A 25,082-nucleotide genomic window follows, 5' to 3' on the forward strand; every position below is an offset into this window, starting at 1 on the left:
AGTACAAACTTTACAGACTCGAGTTCTTTGCGTTCATTTTCGTACGTTTTGAAGCAAACACGATTTATGTTTGTTGATGGGAAAAAATATGATAAAGAATGAAAGTTGAAAGACATCAAAAGAAGGAAATTTCTCAAAAAAGTTTAAAAAGTACATTAATTTATGTTATTTCAGTTGTATTTCGATAAAAAAAAAGTTTTTGAGATTCTTTTGTCTGTTAAATCATGCGATGATTTTTTTGAAAAAAATTAAATTTATAAAGCTAACGGAGCTTTTTATTTGAAACTTTTTTAGGTATCCGAATTTATTGGTCTATTAAACTTGGGTTGACTTTTACCCTTGTTTCTCTTTATTGACAAAGTGATAATGAAATTTTTTACTCGTATAGGTCACTTCCTACACGTATTTTCGGGTTATATTGTTAGTGACATTTTGATATACAGTTGGATTTGTGGATTTTTATCAATTTTGAATAGAATTTTAGAAAAAAAGAGTTGAATGAGCTTTTGAATCTGAATTATTTAACCTTAATAGCTCAAATGATGCATTTTTTGTAATCTTTTGATACAAATTCTCAATTTAACTGTCGTAAGTTAAATTTCCATAAAGGAAAAATTGGGAAATTGTGTAATTCTAAGGGATAGGAAGGAAAACTTGTAATTTTGTTACAGAGTTCAAATTTGGGTTCATGATTTTGCTACAAAGCGTTACGAGAGCAACAAGGCGGTCTAAAAATGTTACATAATTATCGATTTTTCCCCCGAAGTATTCTACTTCATGGATTTCCTCTAATTAATTTTCATATTTTATACGAAACCTCTCAAAACCCCTAAAAAGCCAAAATATCAAAAACATCTTTCCCTCTACCAAAAAAATCCATCAAAAATTGACCTTCTCAGCCTATCAATGGTCCTTAATAGACTTTTATGGTCTCTTCAAGTATTTCATTTTTATTTAAGATGAATTGAATGATGTCATTGATGCGATGATACTGTAACATCAATACAAAGACATTTGTAAATCCCCCCATGAGTCTATATGGTCGATAAAATAAATCTCTTTTTATCCCTATCTTGTGTCATCATTGACTTTTTTTTTTTTCATCTTATCATCACTTTACTGCAATTTGCAATGATTATTAAATATGAATTATACTTGTGAGAAGTTTAATGGGATCAAGAATTGGATGTATCATAATAAATGAGATTAAAAAAGCTCGTTCATGCTGTAACTCAGTGGGAGACTTTTTTTTATTTTAGTATCAAAAAATTATTATTATTTTGCTTATTCATTATCTTTTATGGAATAATCAGTAGCAAGCAAGTGGGTTTTAGGAGGAAGATGAAATCTCTTTAGAAATTCAATAAAGTTTTTAATTAAAGCTGAATGAAGAAGTTTCTCATGTACATACATACAATGTACATTAATTTTAAGAATGGATATGAATGAAGCTTCATGCCTTCAAACAAGTTTCAACATGAAAGAAAATGTGTGAAAAATTTAAGAAGCTTTTAAGAAAATTTTAATCAAATTATTTGGCTTTATGCTCTTTTATGCTGTGATGAACTATGAAAATGTTTTCTGCATATTCTCTCATTATTTTGTTGTTTTGTTATGTACCTGATGCATATAGTTTTCAGCTCATAACTTTTTTCCTGACAAAGTTTTCATGAATGAGAAATTATTTTTCTTGAATTTTTAATTTATAGACAATAGATTTTAGGTACCAAGATGATTTGCATATTTTGATTAAAATTTTAGAGAGATTTGTTGTGAAAAATCTAATTTTATGAAATTTAATTAGGAGGTTGATGATGTCTTTATAGAGATTTTGATATTAGTTTAATGTGGGAACTAATGTTTATAGAGATTTGAGACTTAAATTGAAGGATTGAAAGCTTAAAACTCATTAAATGGTTTTAAGTGGGTCTAATTTAATTTAAATTTAATGACTTATGAGCAAACTTAATGAGGGAAGAGGGGGAGGAGGATTGAACTCACAAACCCTAACCTCACATTCCCAAACTATTCTTTCCTAATTTATTTCTGCTTTTTTTCACAAACTAATGTGGACATTCAAATAATTCATGAAGCTGTTAACAAAGACAGAATTGCATTTAATATTGGAAATCGGCAAGCAGAAGCCTAGCTATAGTGTTAGTTTCAGTCAAATCTTCAAAATCTAAAATCTCTTTTCTTCATTTAATACTTTTTTATCTAATTTAAGAATCACAACAAAATTCAACATTCACATTTGCTCAATAAAAATCACAAAAGTATCGTGGGAAATATTCTTCATCTTCTTTGCAATATTCATCATCATTTCCAACATCTCGGATACTTTTTCCACTACACAATGCCATAATTTTTAACATAAATAGTGAAATAATAATAAAAATTTTACAAAAAAAAAAAATTTCTGCCCGAGAAGAACATAAAAAGTCATAAAAAATCATAAAACTCTATAAAAATATAGATGTATGCATGTATAGTAACAAAACATAAGAATGAGCATGGAACATTCACTTATAAATTGAATTATGATTTCATGATGAAAAAGAAAAACAAAACAACAAAAGCTTAATATGAGTAGAAAAATAGAGGGAGTAAAATGGAAAGAATAATGCCATTAAATGAGAAGGAAAACATAAACGCAAAAAAAATAAAAAGCTATACGAACGGTTATTAATGCTGCCTGAATTTGCTGTAATAAAAAATGAAAAACAAAAGAAAATAAAATAAAAAATAAAAAAAAAAAATTTAACATAAAGCGATTAAAATAATAATTTTTCTTGAGGCAGTCTCTCTCTATCTTCATCTCACTCATTTCCTTCCGTGAAATACACATTCATACTGCTGTATACGTAATACTGTTGTGTATAGTAAATTAAACTTCATTCAATGAACGAATAAAGGATCTTCAAGTCGTCTTAATTTGTGATGAATTATCATTTTCTTAAGCAATATAAGAAAATGAATGAGAATAAAAATATATAAAAGAATGAATGAGATTAAATTTATACTGAAGAAGACACAAAAGCAGCCACAATGAGGAGGAGGACTTGTTTTACTTAATGCAAAAGAATGAGAGGAAAAACGATAAAGATATTTAAGCTCTAGAGCACATTGTGCCCATGCAGCGTTTTTATTTGACAATATCTTCTTTTTTTCGGTGTCTTTTATGTTTAGTCAGGGTTGGGGGGTCGGGATTTTTAATGAATGAGACTTTATAATGTTATATTTAGGCTAATGATGTTCTGGGACACTCTCAGGTTGCGAAAACGGATGATTTGTACAATATTTGTGATCAGGCCATCAACAGAGTCAGATGGAAAGCCTTTTGTAGCAGACAAGGCTCCACATCGCAGCATTTCAGATTTTATGGTTCAAAATTTAGATCCACATCATATAAACCCCTCTAAATAATCATATCCTAACCTCAAAAACCCCAAAAACCAACCCTGACTAATTTCGCCTTTTCCTTTTCACATTATTCAGCCACAGACCAAAGTCATCTCATTTATGGTTGTGCCATTTAAAAAAAAAATAAATTCAATCTTTAAAAGGTCGACATTATGACTATGTTGAAATAATTTCCAAATGAATGGGGGGTCTTTAGCGATAACAACAAAACCGAACGAGAAGTTTTGTTCCTCTTGCTTTGCTGTTCATTCCATTCTCTTTTCTACACTCGTTACTATGTATATGATTTTAATTGTGAGCCTTTTTTATTGCCATTTTTCTTCCTTGTTGACTTGAAAAATTTACCCTCGGAAAAATAATTTTTATGCTTATTTTACTTTTACTGCTAAAAGTAGGTAAAAAAGGGCTAAATGATGGGAAATATAGACAAATACCGTGAAAATTTTAGAGACAAAAAAAGAACTTCACAAAAAAGTTTTTCGTTAAGTATATATTAGAAGTGGCAGCAGCAATAGCTCGAAAGTTTACTCATCAAATCAAGTAAATAGAAGAGATGAACAACAATGAATAAAAATTGAGGGCACACAAACGAGATCACGTTTTTTTATCATAATGATTTTGGATGGAAACAACAAAATAAAGTTGTTGATGTTGTTATTAAGTGATTTTTTATTTCAAACTTTTACTGAAAAATGCGTTTTTCTTTTGAGCTGAAAATAAGTTTTTTAGTAAGATTTTTTAGAAGTTTTAATGCCTTTTTTTGGCAGTATGTGCTAAATTTTATCTTGAACTAAGAGAATCATGGAACTATCAGCAGAATCGTGGCACTATGTTCAAGAAAGAAATTGATATGCTCGGTCATGACACTGACTAGAAAAGCTTATCGGATTTATATCGAATCCCGCACCAAATCAGAGTCACACCAGCCTGGGGACGAATTTGGTCGTTTCATCGTTTTGTGCTATTCAGGTGTATTATAGACAAGATCAGACACGAAGACGACTAAATATTGGAAACTCTATAAAAAGCTTGGTAAGAATTATATTGAGGTTGTAATGCATTTATTGCAGTTTAAAATAATTTTTTTTAACAAAACTTCAATCAGATTTTGATGTCGACTCGAATTTTTTATGGAAAAGTCGACTTGAGTCCAGACTTTAGTCAATTCGACCTCATAAAAATTCGAATCGACCTCAAGCTCTGAAGACAACTTGTAAACAATTATGTCCAAAAACTCTGACCAGCACAATATATCCCACAAAATGCGCCAAATGACCATTAATCATCAGTCACTTCCTTACCAATTTCCTCCTTTTATATACAAAAGAAATATTTGCTATTGTTAAAGTTCACCATGTACATTTACAGGAAGGAAAAAGTTAAAGAAAATCAATAATTTTTATGTAAAAGTTTTCTATTCTTCTTCACAAAGATTCGAGGTTGAATGAGAAACAAATCGTGAGAATTTTCACATAAAAGAAGAAAATTTGTTTGTGTGAAAAATTTTAAAAGTTTTTCTTAAAAAAAAGAATCGAAAATTTATTGAAGGTTTCTGGTACATAACATCTATAAGTTGATTTTTTTTTGCACAAAAATTGTATGGCAAACAGTCTGTGAGTAATTTTTTTTGTAAAAGAATTTCAAATGGCGTCAGATGGAAAATTTCCTTCTAAAAAGCTTTGTTTTGCTCGACATTGAAGCTGTTTTAGTGAATTGTATTTATTGCTTCTCGGAACAACAGGTGGGAAGTTTAGCTCTTTTTACACTCATTACCGACATTTTCTTGAGGAAATCAAATGACTAGAAGTCGCGACAACGAGACACAAATTATTATCTGTAAATCGCCGCTCTTGCTGACAGCTTTATGTCTTACAGTTGACAACTTACGAGATGTCGATGAGCAAAACATTTTCTGTCGAAATTTTGCATGTATCAAAGCTAACAACAATGTCAGCAATTCATTATTTACTGTTGGATGTTGTTATGTATAAAGAAGCTTTATTTGTCTCTAATTTAAAGCTTATCAAAAAGTTTTCAGTTTAGCCATGAGAATTTCTTTTTAAATCTAGTCACGTCGACTCAGAGCTTTGTAATTTAGAAGAATTTTGGTGACATTAGAAGGTCATGACATAAACTTTAGGATTTTATCATCACAACTGAGTCCAAAAAAATCAATAAATGAGATTTTGTGCATTTACACCAGAGCTGTATATCAGCTTAGGTAAAGAGAATTATGTAAATTCTTAGAAAAAGGAAGATTTATCTTGACTAGCCTTAAACAACTAGAAGAAGACTTGACTAGAAGTCTAACTAAGAAGTAGCTTATGTCTAGACAATTTCAAGACAAACATAGACAAACTATGCTCTACAATCTAGACCTAAACTAGACATTCAGTTACCCAAACAAAAATAAATCAAGCTTAAAACTCAAATTTGTCCCCTGCCTGACTTGAATTCAAAAGTCTTCAAAAAAGCTCTCAAAGAACTCTCGCAAATTAAAATTAATATTTACGTCATCATGCCGTTCCTAAACATCAAATAAATACAGAAAATTTTATTTGCTTTTCATGAATCATAAAACATGATGCAAATAAAATTATCGAATATCAAGCGTAAGTATTTGACATTCAATTGATAGAAAAATTAATTTTGTTTGTTTTGAGAAGCGAAAAACAGCAGCAAAAAAAAAAGAATATTTTTGAATGCTTTTCAATTCGACATTTGACGTCTGATACAAAATAATACGATAAAGGGAAGGGGGTAGCAAATATACATATTAAATAAATTGTAATTTGAATCAATAATAAGAATTCGATCACAGTGAAACAAAAAATTGTTTGTGTGAATATAATCGTTGTTTTCCGGTCGACATAAATAGATACAAAAAAAAATGTAAACGATTCTTTTTATTGAACTTTGTATCGAATGAGGAACCGGAATAAAAAAATTGGAAATCAATTGAACATTATAATAGATTGAATCAAAAAAATACATTCACATTTTATCTGATCCATCCCAATTTCTCATAAAGGATCCCTGGACCCTTCAATTGCAGTCATTTCTCTTTATATTTTACTTTTTTAGTAAATCTCGATAATCTCAAACAATTGACAATACACAACATAAAAAAGCATAGCTTATTGAATTTTTATATCAACAACATTGAACGGTATTGACAGAAAAGTGAAAAAAATAAATTATTTTTTCATCCGTGCTATCTGGGTAATACGTGGGTGTACAGTAAAAATATATTTGAAAGCTTTTGGTACATAACAGTTTAGCGCATTTTTATTGATGCAAAAAGGGTTGTGTAGGAAGGGTTTTAATGAATTTTTGGACTATTTAGATTGATCTGAGGACTGACTTGTTGATTAAAGCATTACAGATCCAGCAACTGTGGATATTCAGCTTGAATAGTTTGAAGATATCTGAATTCATGTTTAATATTGATGTGGATAAGAATATTGAGAAGATTAAGACAGAATTTCTGGAATCTGAGTCTGATTTGGACAGCAAATCAAATGTTAAATTACATAATCGTTAAAAACACAATTTAGAATCAAAGTATACTCTACAATGACTACCTATGTTTAAATACACATAAAATCTACCTCATAATCAGGCTTACAACCAACTACACACAAAAATCAACTGATACAAATAACACTGTTGCGGTATACAATTTTTTCTCATATTTTATCATCACAAAAACAGGAAATTAATATCACACAATGAATCAAGACATACGTAAACACAACATACCATAACATCCACAAAAAATAACATAAAATTTATTATAATTTTCAACTGCCAAAAAAAATTAAATCATTTTAAAAAAAGGTAAAGTTTTGACAACGATAATGCCACAAAAATATACATAATAAGCTGTAAATCCGTGTGACTATGTGAACGTGTGTCATGTTGATTATAAAAATATTTTCTTATTTATGTTAAATTAGCTTAGGTACTTACTTGGTTGAATATTAAAAAAATATAATCCAACGGAATCGATGAGATTAAATCGAGAAAAAACCACGTTTTTAGATAATGTTTGGCTATTAGTTTTGGATCTAATATCACTTGTTCCGCATTATCTTGCTGCATGATACCTGCACACATGTTAACAATTCCCCAGGTGACAATGTGAAAAGAACAAAAGAAAAAAAAAATTCATCAGGAAAAGAAAAGTTTTAGCAATAAAAATTGTTTAAGTGAAAAATAAGAAGGAGCCATAAATCTTTTGTTGGATATATATGAACGAGATTGAGACATTCACATACATGTGAATTTTATTCTTTTCTTTTTCGTCTCACTTTGAACATAAATATCCTTTTTTATAAGTCATTTACTTTAAGGGTTTTGACGACAATATGTTAAGAGTTAGAAAAACATAAAGGATGTATGTAAATAAATATGATTATGTAACTTTATGTTCGATGAGAAAATTCGTGAAATTTGTTTGATATTCGCACATAAGACGCATTTTTCCGCCATACAGATCATCATGCCGTGACTTCAACAGTGTCAGACAGACAAAAGCCTAGAAAAACTGATTTAAATTACACAAAACTCGCACAAAATAATATTTGAACTTGACTTTACTGAAGATATAAAAGAGACATTTAAGTAAATATATGTAACATCCTCATCCTTCCCATAACTGAAGGTATGAGGTAGAACAAGTTCTTCTTCCATGATGACGTAAAAAAAAATCTTTACGTAATGTTGAGTTTACTCAAGGATTCATGAAGAACATTTTTATGAGCTTTATTTCGAAAACTTTTTGGTTTTTTTACTTGTACGGAAACAGGTAGAAATAATTTCATTACTCATTAAAACTTCATATTCTCATAAGGCTTTTGAGTCTGACTATCAGCACTCAAGTATCAAATATAGCATCCGGATAGAAATTTTCATTCTTTTATGACATGCGATCCTGCAATAATAAAATCTGTTAGATTTTGCTTTGAGGATATTTGATACTTGATGGGTTTGCTTGTAAATTAAGTTCTTTGTGGAAGTTGAAGTACTTTTGGATTGAGTTGATGAATAATGTAGTTTGGCTGGGTATAGCCCAAATTCTATGGAGACTGATATGACATGCTTATAAGAATTTTAACATATTTCTCAAATTAAGAATTTATGGATGTTGCCTATTGTTTATTAACAATTCTTAAATTGTGATTATCAACCAAGTCATGTCCTACATTTGACAAAATTTAACAATTGCCAATGTGAATTTCCATAAAAATCTTGTTATTTAACATAACATCAGCCCAGCATCTCAATCAGCTCATAAAATAACAAATTTGGATGCAAATATCATAACAACATAATATCCTCTCTAGTGAATAACGATTAAGCTCATCCATGACCCACAAAATTACAAAAACAAAATTTATATATGTGTCAAGGATAATTTGTCAAAGTAATTTAATTCTGTTCACATCACCAACTACCTCCCATCTTATAAATTATTAATCAATCAGCACTAGAAAAGGATCAATATATGTAAAAAAAATAGAAAATATGTTCTTACCTGTGCGAAAATTTACTACGATGTCAACCAAAAAGATAGTATCACTTAAACAGTTGAAGGCAATCCACCTCGTACTAAGATCATCATTGAAAAACGATATGGCAACGGGTAGAATAATTAAATTAGCTACAAGCAGCAACAGCATACACAAATCCCAATAAAAGCTGAATGTATACACAAAAAGTAAGAAAAAAAAGTAGAAAGAAGACAAGAAAGATTAATGTTGCATTAATTTAAATGTTTTTTTGTGTTTTACGGAATTGAGCATTGAATATAAGACTAACAGTTTCACTTCATCTTGTGACTGAATGAAAATTTGTGGTTTGAGGAATAATTATAATTAGCATATTGAATAATAAAAACAATAAAGTGGTAATTCATGGATAATTAACATCCTCTTTCCCCAACTGTGAGAGTGAGTAAGTGGAAGTTGAGCAACAAAATAACAAACAATGAGAATTAAAATGTCCGCATAATTGAAATAATTCTTCATTTTGTGACAATTTTCATGCATAAGTAAAGAGGTGGCAAATTGCTTCGTCTACATCTCCATCCACAACCTGTCACATCGTGTGAGTTTGAAGATTTTTATTGCATTATCTTAATATTCCCCATGAGACGAGGCAGTAGAAGTGGGAGATTATATGTATATGTGTGTTTCATGAGTATACTTATACACATAATCAGATTGAAATATATCCTTACTTGCTGTTTCGTTTCTGGCGTCTTTACAAAATGAAACACAATAAATATTCCACAGATTCTTTATGTTGAAAATGAAAGTAGGGAGCAAATAGGATTGGAGATATAAAACTCATTGTCCGATATATTTTGTGATTGCCGTTTAGGGTCAGAAAGTACAAAATGAGTAATATTGATTTTTTTGCTGATTTTGATGGTATTGTGTAGAATTTATTGTTGAAAATTAACAATATCGTTCGTTAACTTGGCAATTTTAGAAATGCATTTCAGATTCTAGTAATTCTGTTAAAGTGTGGGTAGAAATAGGTTCGTCAAGATCCACAACAATAGATCCTATTCATGTTTTCATCCGATAATAAACATCTGCGTTTAGTTTTTCGATTGTAAAAATTTTCATCGACTTTCATCTCGCTGACGTCACTTGATATTATTCAGCTTTAGTGTGCGGTTTTATTAGAGATAATACAATAAGCGAAAAAAGAGCAACAATGAGGATATTTGAGAATGAGAATGAAAAAAAATTTTGTAGCTTATTGAATTTTCCTTTTTTATACTCCATGACGTCAAAACACCACCTGATTTGATATTTTGCCGTTATTCTGTTATGACGTTGTAGTGAGGTACACAAAAAAAATTTTACGTGATTTTGAATGAAAATTACTTCCGGCATTTGAAAATTTATTACGATATAATTTTCGTAATTGAAAATGACAGTGGATGTGGAAAAATAACAAAAATTTCAATTTACAGAAGAGATCTAACATAAATTTTTTTATCGTATGTTCAGCTGCAATACACCAAAAAAAATGTTGTCTTACATGTCTTACGAGCATGTAGACGTGTTTATTTTTAGAAGATTTCACTTTGGTTTATCGATTAATTGTAGATAGATTCTTCTTATCTTTAGTGCATGTAAGCTTTTATGAGCTTTTTCTTCTGATCACAGCTCCTTCAACATACCAGATAATTTAGATTTACGATAAAATTTATGTGCAGATTACTCAAATAAAAAGACGTTGACATGGAATATCATGTTATCAGTAAGATGCTGTATGATTGTTGATAAAAACGAAATGTTATGCATTGAATGATGCAAAGTAATGTTTTTGGATTATATTGAGAATATCTCAGAAAATTGATAAATTATACGATACACAGGGATGCTTATTAAAGCTGTGATTTCTGAATCTGAGTGAAATCCATGAAGATTTGATGTCAAAAAGGATGAATCTTCCATCCTTTAACTGTTCTTACAAACCATGACATCTGTACATATTTAAACTTATTTCCATTTTAATATTCTTATTTAACGAGTGTCATACTCCACATTTAGCCATGCATGACAATTAAAAGTGGTGCACTGACTTTTCTACTAACTCAAATGCACTTTATAATATCATTTACATGAATTTTAACTTATCATTTAGCAATTCTACTATCATTTTATCCTCAACTTTATTTGAAGTTCTGGCTTCTCATCATGAATTCAACTGAGCTTCACCTTACAAGTATTTCAAGTTGATAATTAAATGTTTTCAAGTTAAGTCAAATAGAGCACTTTAAAATCACATTTTTGCGATCTATGAAATGTATGCAAAATAATGTATAAAAGTTAAGGAAGTCATAAAAGTTATGCGAAAAGTAGTTTTACAACAATGTTGAAAGGATAAATGGAAGACAAAAGGTTAATTTAACATTATTAGAGAATCTAAAAGATCAATATGCAAATTTTGTTGATTTAGCATTTTTAAAATTGATTCCTTTTAGAGTTTTGCATTTTAAATCACATAAAAATATGATAAATCCAATAAATGCCAAAATTCAAATATTTTTCATTCATTTTTATGTGCCATAATTAATCGATAACATTGAAAAAATAACAAATTCTTCTTGATCAAGAACATTTTCCTTTTCGTTTGCAATGAAAAACACCAAGAAGGAAAATATTTACGTATCAAAACAATATAAATTCAAGAAGCTTATAGATGAGTGTACGATAAAAATAACAATAATGAAAATGCAAAATGTAGTTTTTTTTTTCATCTAAGCTTTTTTGCCTGAAAGGGAAATGTTTTATTTTCCCCGACTCTATCTCACTCCCACAAAATTTGCACCACAAAATGAAAAACAAATTCGTTTATTTTGTAGTACTCTTGCATGTTTATGCAATAATGCTCTTGACACGAAAAAAATAGTGATTGTAGAATGAACATATATTGTTAGTGCAACAACTTACCGAAAGGAACTACATGGATGAATAACCCAATGTCCGGCAGTTTTTTGTCGTATTCGTTCTTTTACTAGGGCTTTTTTGCTACCAAATAATTTCATAGCCAGCCGATTGTCTGTCGGCTGAAACCATGCTTGCAATTGATTTTTTAGAAAATTTGATGATGTCTTTTCAGCCATTAAAGGTATGCTCGGTAATGGTTCCTCCTTCGGTGTCCCATAAAGGGACACATCGTCAAAATGAACCTTTTTATGAATAAAAGATAATAAAAAAAATGTATACGTTAGTTTTTTTTTTTGAGATTTATGTCCAAATGACATGATTAATAAAAAAAGATTGTGCGGGTATTGTAAAGAAGAGAATTTTATGGCTTTATGGATTTAAACTCAACTACATTTTTAATTTCAAGGTCATTAATTTTGGACACAGCCTTGAATTGGATGGAATGCTAAAAATCCACTCTATGTCCATAAAAAACTGCAACATTTACAAAAACCAATCTCTTACCTTTGATTTCGACATGTCGTTCATGTAGTCGTTGATTAAGAGTGCCTCATCATCTAACGCTGTCACCAATGAGTCCGTACACGTATTGTCAATTGACACTCTTAAATCATTGTCATGATTCAATAAATTTGAATGAAATCGTATCGAATCTGAACTAGCTGCGCTAAATAATCTGTCAGTGAAGAAATTAAAAATAAAACAAAAGAGACACAGTTAGTGAATGAACAAGAAGAACATGAAAGAATAAAAAAAAAACAATTTTCATTATTTATTGCCATGAAAAAGGGGATGTAAAAGAAGAGAAAATCCTATTTATTGCGCTTTTCGTAGTGAACATAACAATAAATGAAAATGAAAAAAAGAGAAAAATTCGCTTCTCTTTCGTGTACAGTCATGAAAGCTTGAATTGGCTAGTGCACGAAGAACTTTTAAGCTTCAGCAATTTTGTGAATGTTTTTTTTTCGAAAGATTTTGTTTTCCGGTAATGTAATATCTGTTATAACATTTTATTATTTTTTTATTATTATTTATTCATTATATTTTCATCATTGCAAAGGAAAAAGCCCTTTTGAATGTTAGCTAGATCATTCAATAAGGCATAAAAAACCTTTGTCTTACATTATTTGTACAATATATATATTCAATCAGTACCAAGAAGTTTCAACGCATCTAGGTGCCTTTAAGAAATCTTCTTTTAAATCAATTAATCATAATTTAAGTTCAGAATTATCAATTAATTAAGTAATTATCGAGTTAACAACTTGTAACCGTTTCTTTAAATTTAAATTTTTGATCTACAAACTCAACTTCCAAAACTCTACAAAAATTAATCCTCTCAGATATTTTACACAATTGTATCCTCTTAGTAAAAAAAAACGTGTTTACAAATATTGAAGATTAAAGTTGAAAAAAAAAAAGTGAAATTAAAATTTTAATAACTTAAGTTAGCATTCAATTAGTCGTGAACGATGCAGCTTAACCCATCTAACATTGATCAAACATCCGTTGACAGCGGAATGATTAGGAGAACCATCGATAATATCAGTTAAGTATTCGTTAATTTTTCAATTCTTTAGATGAGTCGTGAACTTTACTAATTACTTTTCCTTTCCTTTTCTTTTTAGCCATTTCCTTTGAATTTATCGATAAAACATGCATTCAAGTATGTCTTGATATTTTCTTCTTGGTGGACATACATGCTTAAGGCCTTCTTGAATCCAGCAAAGTGAACACTATTTTTAGCATCATCCGGAAGACTGTTGAATATTCTTGGACCTATTGCTGTCATTGTTTTTGCTGCCTTTACTGTTCTCGTGATTACTGGCTTCAGGTAGTTATCATTACTTCTTCTACCCTTTCTAACTTGCACTCTTTCAAATGCTATGTTAGAATAGTTTAGTTTTTTCATCACTCTATACACAAATTCAGCGACTTTCACAAAGTAAATTCCTCTTACAGGCAAGTTTCCATCCACATGATTCAAGTACATTTCTGTTCTGTTCAGTAGCCTATCAAGATTATATGTATTCCTCAACGCCCGGTTTTGAACAATTTGTAATGATTTTAAAGCTGAGTCCGTTGCACTTCCCCACACATTGATCATGTATCTTATGTGAGTTTCAACCAGGGATTTGTATATTCTTTTTTTAGTGTCGATAGGGAGACTGTATCGTAGTTTCCACAAAACTGCTGTTGCATTGGCTATTTTAGACTCCACATTTTGAATATGAGATTCCCATTTGAGATCTTCATCGATTATTAGTCCTAAATAACGAATTTCTTTCACTCTTTTTATGACATACGTTCCAATAATTTTGAATTCATCCTCATCTTTTGGAATAATTTTTATTTCTTCCATTTTCTCAGTCATTCCCATTGGTTGAAAGATCATGACTTTCGTTTTTTCAGTATTTAGCAGCAGTTCCTTATCATTTAGATAATTAATTATTATTTTCATGTCTTTACAGATGCTGTCTTCTATTATATCATCTTTTCTATGAACATTTATCAGGACACAATCATCAGCAAACAGGAACAGCTTGCCATTTAACTTCAGATCTGCTATTGAATTAAAGTATAACAAAAACAGCCAGCTTCCGAGAACGGACCCTTGAACGACTCCCTGTGAAAATGTCTTTGGATTACTGAGGACTCCTTTTATATTTACTTTCTGATTCCTGTTGGTTAGATAGCCTTTCAGCAGTTTCAAGGTCTTTCCTCTGATTCCATAATTATTGAGGGTATGTATCATTTTATCAACATTTATAATGTCAAATGCACGACTCAAGTCCATGAATATCGCGGATACTTTCATTTTTTTATCAATTGCTAATTGAATATGGTTCAATAGTTCTATTGCTGCATTCTCGGTACTTGATTTAGGTCTGTACCCATACTGGTTTTTGTAGATAATATTCAAGTAGCTATCAGTGAAGTCAGTCAGTCTCTTGTGTATTATCTTTTCTGTTATCTTATTGAACGTTGTTAAAATTGACACTGGTCGATAATCATTAATTTGCGTTTTTTTCCCTGATTTATTTATCGGTGTCACTATTGCAACTTTGAAGACTTCTGGATATATTCCAGTTTTCATAATTCTGTTGATAAGATGCACAAGAACCGGAGTAATATCGTTTGCTATTGATTTAATATGCTTTGATCTAATCCCATCAATTCCAGGAGCACAATTTTTCAGGGATGCAATGATGGCATGGACTTCCTCGTTTGAGGTTTCTTCTAGCATTATTGATTTAGTAATTGACTTTTCTTTTATTGGATGTAAACTCTTAGTTAATTTAGTCTTAATTTCATTCACTGAATCGATAAAGTACTTGCTAAACCTTTCGGCAATGTCCATTGGATCATTAATGATTTCACCATTCTCGTTGTTTATTCCCATAATACTATCATTTTTTGTTTTTCTTCCCACAATTTCGTTCAGGTTCTTCCAAATTTTTTTTAAGTTGCTGCCTTGTAGGGATCTGTTAATGTAACTGATCTTCTCCTCTCTTATTATTCTTTTTAGAGTTTTTGAGGCCATTATAAGCTTATTTTTTAACATAACGTTTCCTATTTTCTTCTTACACTTTCTTGATATCATGTCCTTGTGCTTAATTGCATTCATTATACGTACATTGAACCAAGAGCAGATTTTCGTTTCTTTATTAAGTTTATATTTGACTTTTCTTGTTGATTTAGTAATTGCTTCCTTTGTCATGTCCGTCAGTTGATTTGCTATTTCATTAGGTTCCATCTTATTCATTATTTGCCACTTAGACACCAATTTGTTAAAGGTAGTACATAGTTTCTTCCAATTTGTTACTTCAAGTTCTTGTGTGTTTTCATTTTTTTCTTTTCTTATGCTTGACATTTCTGTTATTACTATATTATGATCGCTCAATTTTGATGATATTGTGAAATTTTTTACATTCGTTTCGTTCAGGAAGTTTATACAGCAATGGTCAATAATACGTCCGCTCTCATTTCTTGTTTTTATAGAATTTGTGACCTTCATATCATAACTCTTAATTAAATTGACATATTTATCTGAATCCTTATCACCGGCAATGGAATTTAGGTTTACGTCTCCAACTAATATTGTATGCTTCCTATTTTCTATCAGCTCCTCCTCTAAGTTTTGCATGAATGGATTAATCGATTGCGGTATTGGATTTCTGTAGTAGCAAAGTAACTTGTAGTCTGTCTTATTCATAATGAAGTTTATCTTAATTTTCTCGAAGGTCGTTGATTCCTTTATTACATTTTTAACTAGAATGTCCTTCTTTATGAAAATCATCAGTCCACCACCACTATTTTTAGCATCACGACAGCAATTATATCTTTCATAACCATTCAAATTGTATATTCCTGATGGAAAACTCATTTTTAGCTTTGTTTCACCTAAGCAAATTATTTCAGGCCTTGTTTCTAGTTGGGATAATAGGATCTTTATTTTGTCATATTTTTTTGGATTGTTAATTCCTCTGGTGTTCAATTGAAATATCGTAAAATTGTTTAATGTTATGTGGGCATTTTTGTATGCATTAAAAGAACCATAATAATAATTTTCCACAGTAGTTGATGTTTTATTATAATCATTATTTTTCATTTTAGATGGACTTAATTGCTGCTGATGCGAGGTTATTGATTGCTATTGAGATGATGTTCCTTGAGACATAGAAGACAATGCTGACTGATTGTTGCTGCTTGTTTGTATTGGATTTTTATCATTCGGCGTCCATAACTTAACAACTTCCAGATCATCTTCAATTTCAATATATTTCTTGCTGTCATTGGATTTCCTCATACAGACTTTGTTGTTATTCAGGTAGACCTTGAAATTTTTTTCCTTTGCAATTTTCCTGGCTTCGATCATTAATTTTACGTTCGTATATGTCAATGTGTTGTCGAAGAAGATCCCATCTTTAATTTTTGATTGCCTTTTTTCTTTCATAATTCTGAGCTTTGTTTCGAATTGATCAAATTCGACAACCATAACGTGAGGGAAATTAGATGAACATTTACATTCCTTTGCATTCAATACATTTGCTGGAATATTTATTACTTAATTTAATTGGTTGTCTGGAATTTTTATTATCAACTAGAATCGTCCTGTTCTACATCCCATGTAACCATAATTATCCAAACATGCTGTTCACATGTTTTATGTCACTTGAGCAGGATGATTTTATTATATTTTTTTTTGGAATGTTTGTTGGACCAAATTTACTTTTTGGAGATAAAGCCACAGAATTTGCTTGTGAAAAATTGTATAATGGAAGTCTTGTTCAAGATTAGATATTCAACTAGAATTTAGGATGTGCAGCACAGTAAAGTTATTACATTCTTTTATTTTAATATTAAAAAACATACTTTTAACTCCAAGCTTTATTACCGAACGACTGACTAAATTTTACAGAGCTTTATTTTGAATTTTTTCCAGTCAATTACTGAGCATGTCTTCCGTCCTACAATATTTCAAAGTCTCATATGTTATCCTATCCAAAATTAATTTCCATTTATCCAAAGAAACGCTCATTAATCAACGGATTTATTGCCAAATCTGTAGTAATTTTGGAAGTCATCCCACGCACTTAACATTATACAAGAAGAAACATCCAGTATGTTTAATTAATGCCCCCATTAATTTACTCACTATCAACACATAGACAACAAAAAAAAAAAAAAAAGAACAAAGAAAACCTGGAAAAAAAATTACTTTATGGACCTTGATCTTTATAAAAAAGTCTACTACATAAAAATGGTTAATGACTTTTTAATGAATAGCAAGAGGAGAAAATTTCGGTCGAAAACACTTTTTTTTAAAAAAATTAATTCAAGAATTTATCAGAGTAAATGTGAATACAAAGGAACAAGAAAAAAAGGGCAAAATGAAATTAGCACTTCAAGCTCTGACAGGTTTTAGGGACTGATGTAAAGATTTTAATTGCCTTTTTTGAATGAAATCGTTTTAATTATTTACAATCTTGTTTGAATAATAAAGCATAGGTATAATTTATTGGTGGATCTTCCAGGAGGTTTAGGTAGGTGTGGAAAGAAAGTAACATGTTTATTAAGCATTTTAATGAAATTTTTATATTTTTTCTCCAGACTGACCAGGAGCAGATTCAGGGTCAACCTTCGTCTTTTTCAAAGAAATTCTTCAATTTTCTAAGGTATCTCGTGAAACAAATCTCAAATCTCGCAGACTACACCCCTGCATATGACAAAATTAAAATAACAAAAATCCAACAAATTAAAAAAAATTGTCACACATTTCTATACAAATAAACACAAAGTACCTCAAAAAATACAAATTTTCTAAAACTACAACACCTGAAGAATGTCCAAAAAATTTATTCTTGGCACAATATACTCTCCTATCAAAACCCAATTTAAACATTAATTTTCAAATCAACAAATGACTATAAAGCACAAAAAAAAGGCTCAAAAGAAAATTCTAAAGCAAATAATCTCAGTGACAGCAAACAAATCTTTTCGAATATCTTAAACAAATATTCACATTTTTCACTTGAGAAATTCAAGATCCTACTCTGAATTTTCATTTAGCAAAAATATAGAAAATACCAAGAACAATAGAAGTAGATGATGACACAAAATATATTCAACATAATCTGTTTGAAAACGATCTAATAAGGACACTAATATTTGTTGAGAATTCATAAGTGTCACAATAAAATGTCAGTTTATTATATTCTCGTACCTCAACAATCGCATAAAGACTGAACAGCTTAAAATATTATATGAATTTTATTTAAATTTTAGTTGTCCCAATTTTAAATATATTCACAATTCTACTACATAGTGGTGTTGCAACGGTAATAATATTAATATGTGAGAGATTTTTTACTCAATTTTAAACTCTTTTTAATTAACTCACATTTCATTCTCGCTTTTATGTCTTTTGTAGTATTTCCATTTAAAGCACAATAACTGGAATTTTTCGAAAGTATTTGGTGGTTTGTCAAATTGTCGGATGATGACAGAATTTGTCTTTTCAAAAAGCTTTTGTATTAAACTTCATGAAGTATTTCGAAATAATAGATTGGAAAATGCATAAAATACAAAGCCACATGCATTCTGCCGAAAGCAATTCACAATGCATAAGACCAGCAATTGTGACAGATTGCTAAGTCAAATTCAATTGCTGTGTTCAATTGAATCCCAACTCTGGACAGTTGCTTGGCCCAGGGTATATCAATGCAATGTACCAAACCGCAATTTGTGTGACACGAATCCAACAAGACTTTCCCCGGAATCGAATCAAAATCGAATCGCGTTTGTCAAAACGGTAGTCCGACGCTCTAATTATTTGACAATTGCCGCAACGGTTGACTACTATTCAAATTTAAGTTAGAGATTCGACTAGATTGTTAGAATCGATATCCATCAAAGCTTAGTCCCAAATATACATAGATCATCCAAAAATGCGCCTTCAATCTGCCATACCGCTTTAATTCCCAAAAAAAACCTTTCTACCATACAAAAATTTCCCTTTCTTTTTTTTTTTCGTCTCCCTCTATGCAGATCAGTCCAAAAAAAATGAAAAACAACTCCTGCGTGCATGTGGGTTAATTGTGCAATTTGCAATTAATTGACATATTGTGTGTTTACCGATGCAATGGAAATACAATACATACACATATACACATGTTTTTATTAAAATTCAGTTTGGTATTGTGCGATTTGTATATTTTCATTAATTTTGATTGCATTTTTAAATAGATGCATTATCACAGCTGGGATATAGCTCACGGGGTTCATTTTCTCTCATTTGTATGTATATTCACGAATAAATTGAGTAATTCGGGAACAAAGGAACTCTGTTGAACATGAAAAGTTTTCGATTTTTTTCACCAAATTTTCAATTTTCCAAGTTCCTTTTCCCTCGCATTTGCTAGCTGAGAAAATCAATGGCAATAAATTTTATTTTGAAAAATATTTCATAAAATGATGTACGAAAGTTAAAGGGACATGTGTTCAGATTACTTTTTACGACCCCTCACATTGATGTATTTTTTCTTCCTGACATTAATGACTAATTTTTGGTTTATTGAACACACTCGTTGCGGAAAATTTGGTTTTTGTTGCTTTTTAAATGAGCTCAGGCTTAAATAATGGCGGGAATGAAAATTTTCGTTTTGTTTTAATGGAATATAGTTGTAAATTTACGATTGTGATGAAATGAAGCTGAAGGAGTTAAGGTTTGTTTGATTGGATTTTGTCAAGTGGGCTCGTTTAATGAGGCAACTTCAACCGTCGCAAAAATTTGAATATTTTTTGATCTTCCTTATCATAGAAATAAATTTAACTACTCTATAACTAGCTCCAAAGAAGTAAAGTAAGTCCAAATTACATGTCTGCCGCCTTGGACTGTAGTTCGTCTAGGCACTGCCGAGAACGGCAGGCTTGAATGAATAAAATTCAGAAAATACAGGCTTGAATGTCTAAAATACAGAAAATACAGGCCTGCATTCCTAGACATAACTATAAAGTACAGCAAACAGCTACAGGCCTTCGCATCTAAAATCCAGGAAAAACAAGTCTGCAGTTCTTGAACGAACCCTACAAACACAGACAATATTGATCAAACATACCAAATTTTTTAAAAATTTATACAATTCTCCATCGAATAATACCACATGTCGAGTAGCAAGTCTCATTTAGCTTAATCTCGTGATCAATAGTACACAAACAAACTCAATATGTTATTTATGAGCGAGCATCTTCTGTATAAATTTCAAAGAAACTTATTTTTCCAGATCCTTGAAACAAACATGCATCTTCATACACATACATTGTGAGCATAAATCGGTTTTTCTCTACAGACATAACTTAGAAGAAGAAGAAATAATTTTTGTTATGCAAAATTGATGGTTGAGGAAGAAAGAGAAATGAGGAAAGAGAAAATGTGTTTGAGGTGCGCTTTACCTTAAGGCATTAAGTTATAAGGAACGAAAAAAGGTTTTTTAAAAAAACATAAAGAAGTGATGTGGTAGGCAGCAATTTAAAACCTCTAAAAAAACTTTTTCTTCTTATTTCCTACACATATATTACAACATATCTGCCATATGTTCAACATAATGAAAATCGATTGTGGTTTTAATGATGTGCTCCCTCAAAAGCCATCCAAGCAAATCGAGAACATACACAGTGAATGAAAATCGTTGAGAAAGTGAAAATTCCATGATGGTTTATACTTTTTTTCACGGTATTGTGATATTCAAATTTATATTGTTTCAGTGAGTGAGCTTTTTTTTTAAAACTCTGTGTGAAAAATTTTCTGTTCAGTCATCAGTTACGAATGAAAATGCAGTAAGGATAATAAAAAAAATCTAGACGAATGTGAATGAATTTTTTGGGGATAATAGTGAATTAAGCTAGATGATATGCTGTATATCAATGAGTACAAATTCAAATATTTTCGCATACAACATCTGATCAAAATTCATATTCTCTTTGCATGTATTGCTTTATTTGTTTTGGTATTACAAAATAATCAGGGTCGTGGATATTCTGATCAATTTATTAATAAGAATTTTTAAAATTATGGGTTGAAAATTTGTTTTTAGTCATTTTTGAGGGTCTTTCTAAAAAGATGACCCTTTCTGGATTTTCATATGCTCAAAATCGCTGCCATCTATTCTATTCTAAGCCACACAATGCAGTGACCCTTAAAAATGGGTCGAAATCAGAATTCGTTGTGCCATCAGGAAAACTTGGCATCTCATCACTGATACAGCGCAGCTCTAGCAAACACATTGTATTGTTCGGATATTTTATCTTATCTTGCCTAATATATTGTCTCTCAATTTTATGTTTTCATCTCAAAACATTTCAACTTCTTATTTTCTTTCTAGCTTTTCTGGTGCCATAAAGGCCTTCGAAACAAAGTTCATGTTCAAAAAACTAATCAGATAAATTAATTATGCTGCGTCACTCAAAAATAAACTTCCGAAACAAATTTTTCTCTATAAGTTAAGATAGAAAATGATTTTCAATCGGCTCGACTTTGACTCATCATTTACAAACGTTAGCTTCAAGGAACTAATTAATTACGACTGAAGCTTCTCTATCTGAATCAGACAATTTCAATCTGCTTTTCACTAATTGAAAAGTTTATTTTAGTGAAAAATTTTTGTTTATTAGAAAACTTTGTGTGGAAAAAATGCTCAAGGAAAAGTGTTGAATTGATGCCTTTCAATTATAAATTTTAAATCTGTTCCTTTTCATTCCTATTGTTGTGGATTTAAAAATTTCAAAGCGACATTGTAGATTTTAATTAATTAATTTATAAAATTTTCAATGTCACTGACACGTTAGTCATCAACATGCATTTTTCCTGTTCAAACATAACTTTGTTGTGGGATGAAATGCAAATTCATTAGAGAATTTCTGTTCTCAACATTTCAATCCCATAAGTTTACATAACTCATCATTTATGAGGATTTTCAGTCCAGTTGCACCTTTGCAGCATTTAATTAGTCATCAAAATCAACATAAAAAATTGTCCACATTCATTCAAATTTAATAAACTAAATTTGTTGACTATTAAATACCTCTTGCACAAACAAAAGGTTCAACAAGTTCCTTCATTTTCTTGAAAATAAACAGAAAATATAAACTTTTTAAAACTGTTAATTGAAATGGCAGACAAGCTAGATAGAATGAAAAAGTAATGAATAGCTATACAAAGTTATTGAATGAAAGCCAAGTGTACGGAAATCGTATAAAATTTAAAATTATTAAGCTATACATGACTGTATGTGCATTAAAAGTAATATCTGCATGAAATGAACAAATTTTAAAGCATAAAATCATTTGTGGACTGCAAAATTAGAAGATTGTTTGCATTTGTACGAGTTTGGAATTTTTGTGCAACAGTCAGCACCACAAAAAAATTAATTGGAAGGTGTATAAATGTTTGCAGTTGGAAATTGCACTAATCTCTTAAAAAATCTCGCTTTGAAGCTTAGAAGCAAGTGCAATATTAAAAAATAACGGATTGCAACTAATTTTATACAATGTATTCAGTAAATTCGTATTAATCCATAAATTAAAAATGGAAAGTACAATCAGGCAAAAATTTCAACTTAACAACTGTGCACAAAAGAATCGGAAATAATTTAGAATGATAAGAATTTATGTGAAGCTCATTTACATTGTAAAAGGAACATTTAAGTTTTATTGGAAGGGTTTAAACAGGATTCAAGTGGAAATGGAGTTTTAACGCTCGTGGATGATCAAAGAGCTGTTAGAAGGAAGCTGTCGATAGAGACAATATTGTACTTGATACTAAAAATTGACAGACGACAGCCAACGATAGTCAGCTTAAGGTCTAATCTGAGAATCACAATTGACCTTTAAGACCAGCAAAGTAAATAAGCAATTAAATTCAATGCACTTTTCAATCGATTCCTTTAAAACATTGAACATCATGACTCAATGACTCCAAATCGTTAAGAATTATTGAGCTCAATAAATTTCTAACATCGATACATTCCAGCAGTTGCTACACTTATTCACTTGAAAAAGCTTATACTCATAAAGAACACATTGAAACCAAAGAAATATATTTAAGATCTGATCAAGTACTTGCAATTCTAGAACTCATAAAAAAATCATAACCTTAAAGGAAGAAAGGAGTAAAAATTGCAAATTTAAGCCTCCATATCTCTAACATATTTTTCAACTTAACATTTCCTTTGACTTCTTTAATCCACCCTTATTTTGCAGCCCGCATTTTTTTTCACCCATTTACATTTTCATTTGTAATGTAAAATAAAATAAAAAATCGATAAAAAATTGCTCATGAAATGAAATTTTGCAGAGTTGATTTTCGAATTTTGAGTTTTTGGGAGAATTTTTCTCAAAAAATTGAATTTTTTCGAGTTTTTCAAGTGATTATTAAATCTAAAAGATGATTTTTAAAGACCCAAGACCCTAGAATATTTATTTAAAATTACAATTTTCCCACAACACATCCCTGATTTTGATATAAATGTCATTGAACCAATGTTAAGCTTATCAACTCACACCCCAACTCTGAACGCAAATTCTCATGAACTTGTACATACACGAGGCACGAGTACGCAACACAAATATCACGAGAATGCTATTAATTTGTTTTAGGAAACTTCGAACGACAAAAACATTTATGATTAATAAAATAACCGCAAAAAACAATATTCATTAAGCATTACAATAAAGAAAAATAGCGATTCGACTAAGTGAAAGTGGATATTAAAAATAGTTTGAAGGTCAAGGTAGGAAAATACGCGAAACGGAATTTTTCTCGTTTTTATTTTCTGGAAGAAGAATTTCGCGTATACATAAAATAAAACAAGAAAAGATCATTGATCAATCGTTGAAAAGATTGAGAATAAAAATTATATCGAATAGCAGATGAAAAGAAGAGCATAAATAAACCATTTATTTAGAGATTTTACTTTTTTTTTCCTACAGTCAACGTATGGGGAGGGGTAAGAATGAAATCAAAGGCAAAATGTGGAAAAGATTTCAAATGTGAACACACATTCAGCAGCAAATTGCTTCTTAATAGCTTTTCGATATAAAAATAATATAAACCGTTTATTTTTAAGTGAATTTCTGGCATTTTTACTCCCCAGTTTCGCATTTGCATGTAAATTTTTTTGTTTTTTCTTCTGCCTCTGCCTTTTTCGTTCACGTTTTGTGTCTCAATATAATAACAATAAAGAATATTCTTTTTTAAAGGAAAAGATTCATTTTCTGGCGTTTTTCTCGTTTACTGACGCTGTCATTTAAGCGAAATATGAGTATATAAGAATGCAAGTTTAAAGTAATTCTAAGAAAACGAAAGCGCATTCGTTGTAATTGCTTGAAGCACGTGAATTTCACATTATCATGATGTAATTCCATTACTTCCAATGGCATGGTTCATGTATTTTTTGTTCCAAATATTGATTATGAATGGAAATTACATGAGTTCAAGATCATGACGATTTAATGATCATAAATTAATTTAGTTCAATGTAATTTCATTGCAATGGAGCCTTAAATACGAGCTCAATGAGAAATCATGTTATGTAGGCCATCGAATTTACATTGTAAAGCAGCATTTTGGCATAGAATTTTTCGTATTGGACACAGAGGACTTTAAAAATTCATTCTGATTTACAT

The 25,082-nt window shown here is 30.2% G+C and overlaps 1 protein-coding gene across 7 annotated transcripts in view; it reads right to left on the bottom strand.

Moving 5' to 3' along the window:
- The window catches only part of Ih (hyperpolarization activated cyclic nucleotide gated potassium channel Ih), a 100,900-nt gene that overhangs the window by 46,195 nt on the left and 29,623 nt on the right, over nt 1–25,082 (bottom strand). For 5 of the 7 annotated variants that reach the window (XM_070650583.1, XM_070650586.1, XM_070650580.1 and 2 more), the window contains exons 5-9: nt 12,402–12,573; nt 11,901–12,139; nt 8,963–9,126; nt 7,396–7,532; nt 2,681–2,704 (exon numbers count right to left, since the gene is read on the bottom strand). In XM_070650583.1, the coding sequence (XP_070506684.1) occupies nt 2,681–2,704; nt 7,396–7,532; nt 8,963–9,126; nt 11,901–12,139; nt 12,402–12,573 (736 nt within the window). The remainder of the gene's footprint in view (nt 1–2,680; nt 2,705–7,395; nt 7,533–8,962; nt 9,127–11,900; nt 12,140–12,401; nt 12,574–25,082) is intronic. The other 2 variants (XM_070650584.1, XM_070650581.1) reach the window with 1 other exon arrangement.

Source organism: Chironomus tepperi, unplaced genomic scaffold (genome assembly GCF_022539635.2).
Source record: "Chironomus tepperi strain 1889 unplaced genomic scaffold, CSIRO-AGI_Ctep_v1 contig_445, whole genome shotgun sequence".
NCBI lineage: Eukaryota > Metazoa > Arthropoda > Insecta > Diptera > Chironomidae > Chironomus > Chironomus tepperi.